Here is a 15,734-nt window from a genome sequence, read left to right as displayed (position 1 = left end):
AAGGAAAAGAGAGAAGAGGAGGGGTGGGAGAGAGAGAGAAAAAACACACATTAAGAACTACAGACTTCAGAATTTACACAAAAGGTCTGAAAGTAGGTCACTTTTTTAGATCTATTAACCTTGAAAGCGTTCCCTTTAAAGAAACTCCCCACAGTGAATATCTCCAAAAAGAGAGAAAATCTCAGAAAAGGCTGGATGCCGTGGCTCGGACCAGCCCGGATGATGTCTTTTCCCATTCCTGGTCTCGAACGCGGCCCGGCCCGGGCCCCGTTTCAGGAGGTCTGAGCTGCTTAAGCTCAGGTGCCCGCCAGCCTCCCAAGATGACCCATCTGGACTCTGGACCGGTCAGGGTCCAGGCCATGGCCGGGGCCGAAACCGAGGGAGGGGACCCCGGGCCACGGATTAGAGCCCCAGGGCTCTTCCCGACCTGACTGACAGACTGAAGTTCTCAGGTCCATGGCACTTCTGTGATAAGGAGCGGAAATAAGAGTCAAAGAACCACTGAGAAGCAGCATGGCGTAGTAAATAGAGTACAGATATGGGAGTCAGAAGGACCCGGGTTCTAATCCTGAGTCCGCCTGTCGTGCAACCTTGGGCAAGTCACTGTGAGCCATTTCACAGTGCCTCAGTTACCTCATCTATAAAATGGAGATTCGATACTTGTTCTCCCTTCGGCTCGGTCCGTGATCCTGTATGTGGGTCAGGGACTGTGTTTAAGCTGATCATTTTGTATGTACTCCAGTGTCTGGCAAAGAGCACTTCAAAAATACCACTATTATTGTTATTACTATTATTGTCGTTATTATTCTCGTGATTATTTTCATTATAATTATTAAGCACCGCCTGTGTGACCAGGCAGCTGTGAGGGGAACACAGTGGCACTGGAGCAAGGAAGGGAGTCAGGGGTCCCTCAGTGGGCAGATCTGGGGGGCTCCACATGACGTCACTAGCACAGTGGCACATGTGTTGCGTAGACGGGGCGGGGGAGGTATTTTTCCCCATCTCAGGACCTTGGGGTGGCCATGCATCTGGAGGGAGGTGATACTAAGAAGACTATTAATAATAATTGTGGTATTTGTTAAGCACTTACTCTGTACCAAGCACTGTAATAACCATAATAATAATAACTGTGGTATTTGTTAAGCATTTACTATGTGCCAGGCACTGTACTGAGTGCTGGGGTGGATACCAGCCAATTGGGTTGGACACAGTCCCTGCCCCACGTGGGGCACAGAGTCTCAATCCCCATTTTACAGATGAGGTCATTGAGCCGCAGAGAAGTGAAGTGACTTGCCCCCACAGAGCAGATAAGTGGTGGACCTGGGATTAGAACCCATGGCCTTCTGACTCCCAGGCCCGGGCTCTAGCCACTGTGCCATGGTGTTTCCATGCTGTATTAAGCGCTGGGGTAGATGCAAGCTAATCAGTTTGCGCATGGGGCTTCCAGTCTAAATAGGAAGGAGAACAAATCTTTTTCTAGTTGCATTCTTGCAAATCCTGCGTTAAGAAAAACTCACTCTGCATTACCCAACTGGTCAGACAGCACATGCAGGCTCACAAGCTGTTCCTTCCAGTTCCACGGTGTGCCAGAAACTCCTCACCATTGGCTTTAAAGCCCTCCATCCCCTCACCCCCTCCTACCTCACCTCACTACTCTCCTACTACAACCCAGCCCGCACACTTCGCTCCTCTACTGCTAACCTACTCACTGAAACTCCATCTCATCTATCTCGCCACAGACCTTTAGCCCACGTCTCGCCTCTGGCTTGGAAAGCCCACCCTTCTCATATCCGACAGACAATTATTCTCCCCACCCTCAAAGCCTTATTGAAGACCCATCTCCTCCAAGAGGCCTTCCCTGACTAAGCCTTCCTTTCCTCTTCTCCCACTCCGTTGAGTCACCCTGACTTGCTCCCTTTATTCATCCCCTCTCCCAGCCCCACAGCACTTATGCCCATTCCTATAATTTATTTATTTATATTAATGTCCGTCTCTCCCTCTAGGCTGTAAGCTCAATGTGGGCAGGGAATGCGTCTGTTATATTGTACTTTCCCAAGCAGTGCTCTGCAGACAGTAAGCACTCAATAAATGCGATTAAGTGACTGAGCGACTGACTGCCAGGAAAATAATAATGAATTCTTATTATCGTTCTTGTTATTATTATTGTATTTGTTAAGCACTTGGGATGTGCCAACCACTATAGTAACCACTGGGGTGGATACAAAATAAATTGATCAGACACATCTCATTCCCCATGGGGCTCCCAGGCCGAGGACACCTGTAAGACGATAGGCGTGTAGTTCCCCGGTTCCCTTATTCTGTCATTTTTAGAGCTTTCCGGTCAGCAAACTAAGTACCAATTTTTCATTTGCAATTGGAAAGTCAGAAGGACCTGGCACTCCCGACTCCACCACTTGTATGACCCTGGGCAAGTCACTTCTCTTCTTTGTACCTCAGTTCCTCCTTCTGTAAAATGGGGATTAAGACTGTAAGCCCCATGTGAGGCAGAAACTGTGTCCAACCTGATTGCCTCATTTCTACCCCAGTGTTTATTACAGTGGCATATAGCAATGATATTTACCAATACCACTGAAAAAAAAAAGAAAAAAGAAAAAGTTCCTAAATAACTTCCTCATATTGAATTCCATTTGGAGATGGGGGAAGGGGAGGAAGGGTTCATTCATTCATTCAATAGTATTTATTGAGCGCTTACTAGGTGCAGAGCACTGTACTAAGCACTTGGAATGAACAAGTCGGCAACAGATAGAGACGGTCCCTGCCGTTTGACGGGCTTACGGTCTAATCGGGGGAGACGGACGGACGAGAACGATGGCAATAAATAGAGTCAGGGGGAAGAACATCTCGTAAAAACAACGGCAACTAAATAGAATCGAGGCGATGTACATTTCATTAACAAAATAAATAGGGTGATGAAAATATATACAGTTGAGCAGACGAGTACAGTGCTGAGGGGATGGGAAGGGGGGGGGGAGGAGCAGAGGGAGATGGGGGGAAAAGAGGGTTAAGCTGCGGAGAGGTGAAGGGGGGGCGGTAGAGGGAGTAGACGGAGAAGGGGAGCTCAGTCTGGGAAGGCCTCTCGGAGGAGGTGAGCTTTAAGTAGGGTTTCGAAGAGGGGAAGCGAATCAGTTTGGCGAAGGTGAGGCGGGAGGGCGTTCCGGGACCGCGGGGGGACGCGGCCCGGGGGTCGACGGCGGGATGGGCGAGACCGAGGGACGGCGAGGAGGTGGGCGGCGGAGGAGCGGAGCGAAAGAGACCTCAAGAAGTCAACTTCTTGTGGATTCACCCCAGAGTTGAGATCAACTCCCCAAAGAGATCGGTCGGTCAGTGGGATATTGAAACTTACAGTGTGCAGAGCATTGTACTAAGTGCTTGGGAGAGTACAATGTAACAATAAGCAGACACATTCCCTGCCCACAACGAGTTTACAGTCTAGAGGGGGAGACAGATGTTAATAGAAATAAATGACAGATATGGACATAAGGGCCGAGGGGCTGGGAGCGGGGAGAATGAAGGGACCAATAATAATGTTGGTATTTGTTAAGCGCTTACTATGTGCAGAGCATTGTTCTAAGTGCTGGGGTAGATACAGGGTAATCAGGTTGTCCCACGTGAGGAAGTCAGGGTGACGCAGAAGGGAGTGGGAGAAGAGGAGAGGAGGGTGCAGTCAGGGAAGGCCTCCTGGATGTGACTTTGGGCTGCACCAACAGCATCAGCCACTTGCCTGTCAGCTCCTGGAGGGCAGGGATCGTTCATTCACTCAATCGTGTATATTGAGCGTTTACTGTGTGCAGAGCACTGGACTAAGCGCTTGGAAAGTACAATTCAGCAACAGATAGAGACAATCCCTGCCCAACAATGGGCTCTCAGTCTAGAAGGGGGGAGACAGACATCAAAACAAGCAGACAGGCATCAGTAGCATCAATATAAATAAATAGAATTATATGTATATACACATCATTAATAAAATAAATAGGATGATAACTATGTACATGTATGCACAAGTGCTGTGGGGCGGGGAGGGGGGTAGAGCAGAGGGAGGGAGTCGGGGTGGTGGGGAGGGGAGGAGGAGCAGAGGAAAAGGAGGTCATATTCTGGGAAGGCCTCCTGGAGGAGGTGAGCTTTCATTCCTACCAACTCTATAGTATCGTTATCTGGAGGCAGCATGGCCTAGTGGAAAGAACGTGGGCCTAGAGGTCAGAGAACCTGGGTTCTAATCCTGGCTCCGCCTTGTCTACCCTGTAACCTTGGGCAAATCGCTTCATTTCTCATCTGGAAAATAGAGATTAAGACTGTGAGCCCCATGTGGGACAGGGACTATGTCCGACCTGATTACCTTGTATCTACCCCAGGGCGTAGAACAGTGCACACAGTAAATACTTAACAAATACCACAGTTATTATTATTATCGTCCTCTCCCAAGCAGCACGGCTCAGTGGCAAGAGCACGGGCTTTGGAGTTAGAGGTCATGGGTTCGAATCCCGGCTCTGCCACTTGTCAGCCGTGTGACTGTGGGCAAGTCACTTCATTTCTCTGGGCCTCAGTTCCCTCATCTGCAAAATGGGGATTAAGCCTGTGAGCCCCACATGGGACAACCTGATTCACCTGTGTCTACCCCAGCGCTTAGAACAGTGCACTGCACATAGTAAGCGCTTAACAAATACCAACATTATTATTATTATTATTACTTAATTTGGTGTTGGGCCATTGATTGCTAAATCAACTCCCCACTCTGATCCACCCTAAGTTTAGCGGGGTCAGTGAATCTGAGGCTCCTCTATTATAACAATAATAATAATAATAATGGCATTTAAGTGCTTACTATGTGCCAAGCACTGTTCTAAGCACTGGGGGAATACAAGGTAATCAGGTTGTCCCACATGGGCACAGTCTTAATCGGTGCCTCAGTTCCCTCATCTGTCAAAGGGGGATGCAGACTGTGAGCCTCATGTGGGACCACCTAATTTCCTTGTAACTACCCCGGCGCTTAGAACGGTGCTCGGCACATAGTAAGCGCTTAACAAATACCAACATTCAACATTCATTAATCCCCATTTTACAGGTGAGGTAACTGAGGCATAGAGAGGTTAAGTGACTGGCCCAAAGTCACACGACTGACAAGTGGCAGAGCCAGGATTAGAACCCATGACCTCTGACTCCCAAGCCGGTGCTTTTTCCACTAAGCCACACTGCTTCCTATTTATGGAAAGAACACTAGCTAGCATCTTACTTCTGGTAAGCCCCTCCTCTTCTATCCAGACAACCCTTCCAACTGAAAAGCAATGTGACCTAATGGCTAGAGCCCGGGCCTGGGAGTCAGAGGATCTGGATTCTAATCCCAATTCCACCATTGTCTGCTGTGTGACCTTGGACAAGTCACTTTACCTCTTTGCACCTCCGTTCCCTAATCTGTAACGTGGGGATTAAGACTGAGGTCCGTGTGAGGCAGGGACTGAGTCCAACCTGATTAGCTTGTATCTATACCAGTGCTTAGTACAGTGCCTGGCACCTAGTAAGTGTTTAACAAACACCAATAGAAAAAAAAGGGGGAGTTAAATCTCAGATGGAGCAGCAGTAACATCTTTGAGCACCCACTGTATGTTGAGCCCTGTAGTAGGTTGTTCATTCATTCAGTTGTATTTATTGAGCACTTACTGTGTGCAAACCACTGCGCTAAGCGCTTGGGAGAGTACAGTAGAATAATAAACAGACAGTGGGTGCTCAGGTACCTAAAAAAATAAATAGCAACACACAGCCCATGAGAATTTACAACTCCCTAGCCCCCTGGGGTTATTTGCCCAGAATGAATAGGGGAAACTTCAGAGGGAAAGAACCATAGCTGAAGCAACCCCCCTTTTATCCCATTCTCTTCTGGGAAAGACAACTAGAGGGAACCCTAAAATGGAGCCGAAGCTTTCCAGGCCCTGGGTTTTGTTTGCATTTTGCCATTCAGAGGTGCGTGCATATCTTTAAATTTCATATTATAATGGTTTAGTTATATTACCGTCTACCTCCCCCCTCTGGACCATAATAAGCTCGTTGCGGGCAGGAAACGCGTCTACCGACCCTGTTGTATTGTGCTGTCGCAAGTGCTTAGTACAGCGTTCTGCACGTAGCAAGCGCTCAATAAATACCATTGATGATGATGATGATGGTTCAGCCAGGTGGGATGACTGAACGGGCAGTGGAACGGGCAAAAACCCGTGCAGCCTTTCCACGACGCTTCTTTCACCGGAGTTTTCTCTTGGCTCCCGGCCTGAATCTCGTTCCTCCGGAGACGCACACCAAGGACCCCCTGAAAACTGACACCCCCATCCCACCCCCACACCCCGGGCTCAATCGGCCAGTCGAGCAATACGAATTATTGAGTCATGACTACACCCAGAGCCATGAATTAAGGACTGGGGAGGGTACAATCCATCAATCAGGGGTATTTACTGAGCCCTTCCGATGTGCAGAGCACTGTACTAAATGCTTGGGAGAGCGCAATGCAACAGAATTAGCGGACGCATTTCCTGCCGCGAGGAGTTTACAGTCTCCTGTGGGGGTAGAAGGCACGATTTCCGCTCTCACGGTGATGCTGTTGTCCAGTGGCGTTCCCATTTCTTTTTCTCTGGATAAAGAGGATGTTTCTTGACTGGAAATGGTATCTCTATTGGCTGTGATATACTGAGCTGCCTTCTGTTTATGTTTCCATCTGCGGTCTATTATTTAGCATATTCGTACGTGAGCCTAATCCTCCTCTATCCAGTCTCCCAGGCTTCCCTTCCCCCATTGCTCTTTGAGGGATGAAACAAGACTTCTCTGTTCATGTCTCTGCCTCTCTTGCACGCTTACACACCTCTGCCATACATAAATAGTGATGATGATTGTGGCATTTGTTAAGCGCTTACTATGTGCCAGGCACACACAAATACACACACCTCAGTATTTGCACGAGAATTTCCCACGTGCCTCATGGGCCCCCACAATCTAAGCTTCCCCCTTGGCTTTTACTCCACGAGAAATCCCTCTCTACTAAGAACAGTGGTCATCGATCAGTGGTATTTATTGAGCACTCTCTGCGTGCAGAGCATTGCCCTAAGCACTTGGGAGAGTACGCTACAACAGAGCCGGTAGACGTATTCCCTGCCGGCAACGATGATGGCGAGAATGAAAAGAGCACAGGCCTGAGAGTGAGGAGACCCGGGTTCTAAACTCAGCTCCGCCACTTGTCTGCTCCGTCAGTCAGTTGATCGTATTTGCCGAGCGCTTACTCGGTGCGGAACGCTGAACTAAGCGCTTGGGAGAGTACAGTATAACAATAAGCAGACCCATTCCCTGCCCACAACGAGCTTACAGTCTAGAGGACCTTCCCCTTGGACAAGCGTGTGTGGTATTTGTTAAGTGCTTATATCCCGGCTCCGCCACTTGTCAGCTGTGTGACTGTGGGCGAGTCACTTAACTTCTCTGTGCCTCAGTTACCTCACCTGTAAAATGGGGGTGAAGACTGTGAGCCTCACGTGGGACAACCTGATTACCCTGCATCTACCCCAGCGCTTAGAACAGTGCTCTGCACATAGTAAGCGCTTAACAAATACCAACATTGTTATTATTATTATTATCTGTACGGAGCCCTGGGTTAGGTGTACACTATGTGGGTTGGATATAGTCCCTGTCCCACATAGGATTCACAGTCTTAATCCCCATTTTACAGATGAGGTAGCTGAGTCACGGAGAAGTTAAGAGCCTTGCCCAGGTTCACGCAGCCAGACAAGTGGTAGAGTGGAGATTAGAACCCAAGTCCTTCCGACTCCCAGGCCTGTACTCCATCCACTAGGCCACGTTCCAAGTCCCCTAACCTCCCCATGCCTCAGTTCCCTCAACAGTAAAGTACCTGTTCTCCCCGATAGACCTTGAGCTCCACAGGGGACAGGAATTGGGTTCGATTGCATTGTATCTACGCTACTGCAAGAGGAGCAGCATGGCCTAGTGACAAGAGCACGGGCTTGGGAGTCAGAGGTCGTGGGTTCTAATCCCCGCTTTGCCACTTGTCTACCGTGTGACCTTGGGGAAGTCACTTATCTTCTCGGTGCCTCAGTTCCCTCATCTGTAATATGGGGATTGAGACTGTGAGCCCCACGTGGGACAATCTGATTGACTTGTATTTACCCCAGTGCTTAGAACAGTGCTTGGCACCTAGTAAGCGCTTAACAAATACTATCATTATTATTACTAGTAGTAATAGAGCAAGAAGCAGCATGGGGAAGTGGATAGAGCACGGGCCTGGAAGTCAGAAGGTCATGAGTTCTAATCCCAGCTCCACCAGTTGTCTACTGTGTGACCTTGGGCAAGTCACTTCACTTCTCTCTACCTCAGTGACCTCATCTGTAAAATAGGATGGAGACTGTGAGCCCCACATGGGAAAGGGACTGTGTCCAACTCGATTTGCTTGTATTCGCCTCAGCGCTTAGTACAGCGCCTGGCACACTGTAAGTGCTTAACAAATACCATTATTATTATTATTATTATCAGAGTGCTTGGCACAAAATACGTTCTTAAATGTCACAATTATCAGTAGCGGAAATAGTAGTCAAACTAATAGTAGTGTTAAGTACTTGCTCTGTGACCAATACGAGGTGCAGCGATGAGGAAGATAATAATAATAATAATAGTACTTGCTAAGCACTTACTATGTGCCAAGCACTGTACTAAGTGCCGGCAAAGATACAAGGTGATTGGGTTGGACGCAGTCCCTGTCCCACGTGGGGCTCACAGTCTTAATCCCCATTTTCCAGAGGCTCAGAGAAGTTAAGTGGCCGTCCCAGAAATCACACAGCAGACAAGTGGCGGAGCCGGGATTAGAACCCAGATCCTGCCGACTCCGAGGCCTGTGCTCTATCCACTAGGCTACATGGCCCTGTCCCCACGGGGCTCCCAGCTGAGAGGGGAGGAGGGGGCATCTGCTGGAAGGGCATTGGGAGATTGGCTGGCATTTTCATTCCCCTCCTTGGAGGACTTAGTGTCATTACCTTCCTTGCCCCCGGGGAAGGGTGAAGAATGCTCCCTCTCACTTTGAGATTGTGAGGCTCCCCTTCCCCCCGCCCCGCCTTTTGAAAGAGAACAGGGATTGTGTCTAATTCCCATCTTTGTATTCTCTCCCAGTGCTTAGTACAGTGCTCTGCATAATCAATCAGTCATCCTTACTGAGCTTTACTTTGTGCAGAGCATTGTACCGGGCACTTGGGAGAGTACAATATAACAGAGTCGGTAGGCACGTTCCCTGCCCACAGGAGCTTCCAGTTTAGCAGGGACAGAGTAAGCACTTAATAAATACCACTCTGTATTCCAAGTTTTTAGAAGCAACTTGGCCTAGGGAGAAGCAGTGTGGCCTAGTGGATAGAGCGCAGACCTGGGAGTCAGAGGGCTTGGGTTTTCATCCCGGCTCTGCCACTTGTCCGCTGTGTGACTTTGGGCAAGTCACTTCACTTTTCTGTGACTCAGTTCCCTCATCTGCAAAAGAGAGTTTAAGCCTAGGAGCCCCATGTTGGATAGTAACTGTGTTCACCCCTGATTAGCTTGTATGTACACTAGCGCTTAGTGGAGAGCATGGCCCCTAGTGAGCCACTATTTTTTAAAAATCCCTCCTGCTTCCTCATGTGGCCTAGTGGCTAGACCACGGGCCTGGGAGTCAGTAGGACCTGGGTCTTAATCCTGAATCCGCCACTTGTCTGCCGTGTGACCTTGAGCAAGTCACTTCGCTTTTCTGTGCCTCAGTTGGCTCATCTGTAAAATGGGGATTCAGACGGGGAGCCTTATGTGGGACAGGGGCTGTGTCCTACCCGATTATCTTCTATCTACTCCAACGTTTAGTACAGTGTCTGGCACATAGTAACTGCTTAACAAATGACACAACTATTATTATTATTATTATGTTTCTGATTAATGTCACTTCCCATGGAGATGGGGGTCACCCTCCCCCACCCCAGTGTAGTGGATCAGGGAAGCTGTTCTTTGGTAAAATAAAGCATCAGTCAAGGAGGTGATTTACTAGAAAATCGTCTTCGCTTGTATCCACTCCAGCATCTAATAGAGTGCCTGGCATATAGTAAGCGCTTAATAAATACCACAGTTATTGTTATTGTTATTATGATTATTCATATTGTTATTATAAGAATGGAGCTGCCAGATTCTGGCTTGGGGTCTGAATAGGCTCTAACAAAGGCGATCAAGTGGTATTTATTGAGCATTTACAGTGTGCAGAGCTCTGTGCTAAGTGCTTGGGAGAGTACAACGGGGAGGTAGACGATACTTGCCTTCAAGGTGCTTGCAGTCTTGGGGGGTTGGGGGGGAGGAATGCAGTAAGTGGCCCATCTGTCCTGTTCGTTCTGCAAGAGGGGGAAGGAACAGATGGTTTGGAGAGAAAATTGTCAATAAATGCTCCTCCTCCAGCTTCCCATGCGCTCATACGAAGTCTTGGGTCACTCGCTTCCCATCTGAATTTTGATTGCTTTTCACTGCCTTTGTTGGTAATCGGTTTATGACTTCTGTATCTATTCTCTGATTCCTCGGGTTCTCTCCACCCCCTACTGCCTCAGTCCTTCCCTGAATCATTCCTTCCGGGCTTCTCTTCCTTCCCATGTCTACCTCCCTGTCCCTCCCCCTCACCTTTTCTCATACGCACACAGACACACACACACACACACACACACACACACACACGGCCACACACACAAACACGAGCCTCCGTTCTTTCTCATCTTCTCATTTTCTCTCGATCTGCTTACCGTTCCCTCTTCCATATGTCTCCGCTTCTATTACTCTCTCCTCCCAATCCTCTCCCCCCCTTCTCCCATCTCTTCTCAATTCAATCTGTCTGGCTTTTTTGCTGGTGTAATTTCTCCTCCATCGGTGTCCTTAACTCTCCCCGCGCTTGGTAATTCTGTCTCTTCTGCCGCCTGTCACTGCGTCTCATGGTTGTGCTATTGTCTCTCTTTCTCTCTCCCTCTCTCTCTCTCTCTCTGCCCTCTCTTTTTCACAGGGGCTGTAAGGGCCTCTAGTATTTTCCCAATCCTGAGTGTGATTCTGCTTTTCATGGGTGGACTCTGCATTGCAGCCAGCGAGTTCTATAAAACCCGGCACAACATCATCCTGAGTGCTGGCATCTTCTTCGTGTCTGCAGGTAAAGAGAAAAGGCTGGGGCCGGCCAGCTGCCCTGGGATGAGGAGGGGAGAGAAACGGCTGTGGCTCCGTGTCAGTTGGCGGAGGGGCCTGAACTGTGGAGGACCGGGCCAAGGCAGACAGAGAGAGAGGGAGAGGGAGAGAGAGAGATAGAGACTGAGAGAGAGTGTGAAGCAGAGACCATTTGGAAGAGGGAGAGACTGAGAAAGAGGACGGGGGGAAAGAGGGGAGGGAGAGGGCCGGAGAAACTTAGGAAAAGAGAGCTAGCCATAGGGAAACAGTGACGGGGAGGGGAGGAGAGAGACTGAGAGAAATAGAGATGAGAGCAGAAATAGAAACTGAGAGAGGAAGGGGGAGACTGAGACAGGGAGAGACTGAGAAACCAAGGAAGGGAGAGGCACGAACTAAGAAAGAGAGAGAGAAAGAGACGGGGGAGAGACAGAGAGAAACAGAGGGACTGAGTTACAGAGAGAATGGGACAGGAGTCACACAGAGAGACCAAGAGAAAGAGAGAGAGGAAGAGAAATGAAGAGAGAAAGGGAGAGACTGAGAGAGACAAAAAAGACTGAGAAACGGAGGAAGAGACACAGACTAAGGAAAGAGAAATAGGAGAGACCGAGAGACAGAGAGAAAGACAGGAGACGCCCAGAGAGACCAGATGAAAGAGAATGAGATGAGAGATGAAGAACAAGAAAGCGAGGAAAGGAGACAGGAGGAGAGGGAGAGAGAGGCACAGAAGACAGAGGGAGAAAAAGAAATCGAAGGAGCTTGGAGTAAGCTTTCCAACCTCCCCACGCCAGGAAACAGCTGACCGTCTTTCATTTCTGACCGAACGGACGGGTGGGTTCGACCGGGAAGGAAGTCAGCCCTGCATGGATGGTGGAGGCCGGTGGCCCATTTGGGAGGGAGGGTAAAGGCTGAAAGCACGTGCTGAATTCCTCTGTCACTCACTAAGGACCGGAGGCCTTCTTGGGCGAATTCCAGGCAACAGGAAGTAGCCAGGGCCTCCCTCCCTCCCTCCCTCCCCGCCTCCCCAGCGTCCTTCAGGTCCCGAGAGCAGACCTCGCCGTTGGCCTTCTCCGGCCCAACGGGCCTCCGCCCCGGCCTCCTTGGCCGAATCACCCACCTCCCCCGTTCTCTCTCTCTCTCTCTCTCTCTCCCCTGCCCTCCCCGACCCCCGCAGGCCTGAGTAATATAATCGGCATCATCGTGTACATATCAGCCAACGCCGGAGACCCCTCGAAGAGCGACTCCAAGAAGAACAGCTACTCCTACGGCTGGTCCTTCTACTTCGGGGCCCTGTCCTTCATCATCGCCGAGATGGTGGGGGTGCTGGCCGTCCACATGTTCATCGACCGGCACAAACAGCTACGGGCCAGCGTGAGGGCCACGGACTACCTCCAGTCCTCCGCCATCACCCGCATCCCCAGCTACCGCTACCGCTACCAGAGGCGTAGCCGGTCCAGCTCCCGCTCCACCGAGCCTTCCCACTCCCGGGACGCCTCGCCCGTGGGGATCAAAGGGTTCAACACCCTCCCGTCCACGGAGATCTCGATGTACACCCTGACCAGGGACCCCCTGAAGGCCACCTCCACCCCCACCGCCACCTACAATTCCGACAGGGATAACAGCTTCCTCCAGGTTCACAACTGTATCCAGAAAGAGAACAAGGACTCTCTCCACACCAACACAGCCAACCGCCGGACCACCCCCGTATGAAGCCGTCGATGAGAGCTGAAAATGGGGGTGGGGGGATGCGGCGGGGAGGGGGGCGCGCGGGCGAAAGGGGAGGCGGGAGGGGCGGGGGGGTCTCGGGGGGGGGGGAACCAGCGAGGGTTGAAAAGCGGGGTGGGGGGGGAGGGGAAATACAACCAAGGGGAAACCTTCCAAAAGGAAAAAAAAAAACAAAAGATAAATAAAAAACAGCGAAAATAAGGGAAACGAGATATGAAACAAAAAAAAAGTGTGGAAAAAAAAGAAAAAAAGAAAAAAAACTTTAAAAACCGAGAGAGATTTAAAAAAATCTAAAAAAGAAAATAAATTTAAAAGAAAATGCATGATTTCCCATGTACCATTATTTTAACATTTAATAAAAAAACAGACTCAAAAAAAGATGGGGTGGGGGGGAACTAAGCGGAAACACGAACAAATGGGAGGAGGAGGAAGAGAGAGGGGAGGAGGAGGAGACTCTTTGGAACTTTTCAGGATTTACTTTTTTAATTTGGTGAGGTTTCTTTTCAGTTGAACTCGAACCCGTCTGGGCTCTCCCACCTCTCCGAGGCTCCCCAGGGAATCCCGCCACAACGGGGCTCTGGGCCGTAGCCGTCCCGAGCGGGTTCCCCGGGGATCCTCAGCGGGATCTGGGAACCCCCAACCTTTAGGCCTCCGGGGGAATCTGAGGGTCTTTGGTTACTCATGTCCCTGAGGAACCCGGGAGCAGCTGGTGACTTTGCCCACCCCGGAGGCTCCCAGGGCATTACGGGGACCCACTGTGACTTTCCAGGCCCCAGGGGGAGGGGCTGACCGTGACTTACCAGATTCCCAGAAATCCCAGGAGTTCAGGGGGAGCTGCTTGTGCCCTCTCCACCCCCCCGGTTCCCATGTGCGAAGGTAGGGGAAGACTCCTCGGGCCTCCGGGAACAGAGGAGGGCTTACCTTCCTTTAAGGCCTCCAGGAGTAAGGCTCGACTTGGTGGCTTGGGCCTGTGGGGTCAGAGTGGTTCTTCTGACCGCAGGGGACAAGCCCTCAGGAGGCTTCTGGGAGAAAGGAAACCCACGGTGGTCCCCGAGATCCACCTGACAGAGCCCAGCGAGCTCCCCGGTGCTGGCGGGGACGGGACGAGGGAGGGAAGGCAAGGTGGAAAGAGGCTAATTCCTTTGGGTTCACTGGTCCCCGAGGGTTCTGCAGGGAACCAGTGATGCTGCAACCAAGCTTTCTTAGGAAGACAAAACCAAGTGGCAATTTTTTTAATAAAAACATAAACTATAATGTAAATAGGTTAAGTGGATTTACTTGCAAGAAAACCAGATAGTATTTTTTTCTTTTCATTTTTTTCCAGCTTTAAAAACTGTGAAAAAGGGCAAAGGGGGGGGGCGGGTTGGGGTTGGGAGGGGCATAAAATTCGCAGGGAACTTGTAATGAGAAAACAGAAACCGAATCCATTTCAGAAAAAAAGAGAAAAACAGAAAAAAAAAAAAAAGAAAACCACCCAGAGACCGGAGCTCGACTGGCTAGCGGGAGGGGAAAAATTGCTCCCTGCTCGCTGTGCGGACTTTCTGTGATAGAAAAACATCTCTTCCTGATAAGAGGAAAACGCTGCTACTGTGGAAGTGAGATACAGAAAAAGGACTCTTCTAAGGAGACTCACAAACACACGCAAACACACACACACCCACACTCGCAGACACGCTTGGATCGACATATTCCCAGGAGCCACTGCAGCCTCACTGACCTATTCGAAACCTTTTTCCTGACGGGATCTGTTAAGCGCTTATCACGTGCCGGGCATTGAGCTAAGCGCAGGAGTAGATACGAGGTCATCGGGTTGGACGCTGTCCCCGTCCCACAAGGGGTTCGTAGTCCTAATCCCCATTTTCCAGGTGAGGTAACTGAGGCCCAGGAAAGGGAAGTGACCTGCCCGAGGTCACTCGGCGGGTAAGTGGCAGAGACGGGATTAGAACTCAGGTCCTCTGACTCCCAGGCCCGGGCTCTTTCCACTAGGCCACGCTGCTTCTCGGATGGCTGACTCAGCCTAAGCCACCCCAGCCATGCAAAAAACAGACACAGACACACACACAAACACACACACGCACGCACGATCACACTCTCTCGCATCCCCCCGCCCCTTCGTGTGCAACGCGCCCCTACCTTTTCAGATCTCTCGCGCCCGATAACCATTTCCCCGCACCCCGCCCGGCTCCAGTCCCAGAACCCAGGAGCAGGCTCTATCATTCCAACTCGTCTTATTCCATTCCACACATCCGCATTTCTTTTAAAGAGAGCGAATCCATCGGCCTCCTCCTCGTTCCCCCGGTCCATGATGTCATGCCAATCTGTCCTGTCATTCAGTGCTGCTGCTGCTGCTTTCTACCAAGAGGAGGGAGTTGCCAGAGGTTCCAGGAACCACTTTTAATTCCACGTCCCTGATCTGTTTGCTGCTACCGACGACCCGGAAAGAGGTCTCAGGGGGACCGGAGGCCAACAGAAAAGGGACGGTCTCCCAGGGCGTGACGGGGACGAGTTCAGGCTGGGAGAAATGACGTAGTCCTTAAGAAATCAGACTTCTGCTGGGGGCGGCAAGCCGACATTCCGAGGTCAGAGTGTTGAGAGGGAGAACCCCTCAAGGGCTCCCACCCCTGCTCCAGCTGATCCTCGTCCTGTTCCGGTCCGACTTCCAACCGGGAGGATCCCTTTCTGGATCTGTAGCAGCCACAGCGTGCTGAACCTGGATTTTCTGGCTCTTCGTATGGATGGTCCCCTTCTGGGGAACACCCTTTGAAGGGCTGAGCGTCAGGATTACGCAGAGGGACAGAATTCCCCCCTCTTTTCTCCACCCC

The 15,734-nt window shown here is 50.5% G+C and overlaps 1 protein-coding gene across 4 annotated transcripts in view; it reads left to right on the top strand.

Moving 5' to 3' along the window:
• CACNG2 (calcium voltage-gated channel auxiliary subunit gamma 2) overlaps positions 1 to 12,952 on the top strand; it is an 85,953-nt gene extending 73,001 nt beyond the window's left edge. For 2 of the 4 annotated variants that reach the window (XM_029079229.1, XM_029079228.1), the window contains 2 exons: positions 11,039 to 11,179; positions 12,362 to 12,952. In XM_029079229.1, coding sequence (XP_028935062.1) covers positions 11,039 to 11,179; positions 12,362 to 12,897 — 677 coding nt within the window. In that variant the 3' untranslated portion in view covers positions 12,898 to 12,952. The remainder of the gene's footprint in view (positions 1 to 11,038; positions 11,180 to 12,361) is intronic. The other 2 variants (XM_029079230.1, XM_029079231.1) reach the window with 2 other exon arrangements.
• Positions 12,953 to 15,734: the final 2,782 nt, after the last annotated feature.

This window comes from Ornithorhynchus anatinus, chromosome 14 (genome assembly GCF_004115215.2).
Source record: "Ornithorhynchus anatinus isolate Pmale09 chromosome 14, mOrnAna1.pri.v4, whole genome shotgun sequence".
Lineage (NCBI taxonomy): Eukaryota > Metazoa > Chordata > Mammalia > Monotremata > Ornithorhynchidae > Ornithorhynchus > Ornithorhynchus anatinus.
Note: the sequence above shows the minus strand (reverse complement) of the source record. Positions and strands in the feature narration are given on the sequence as shown.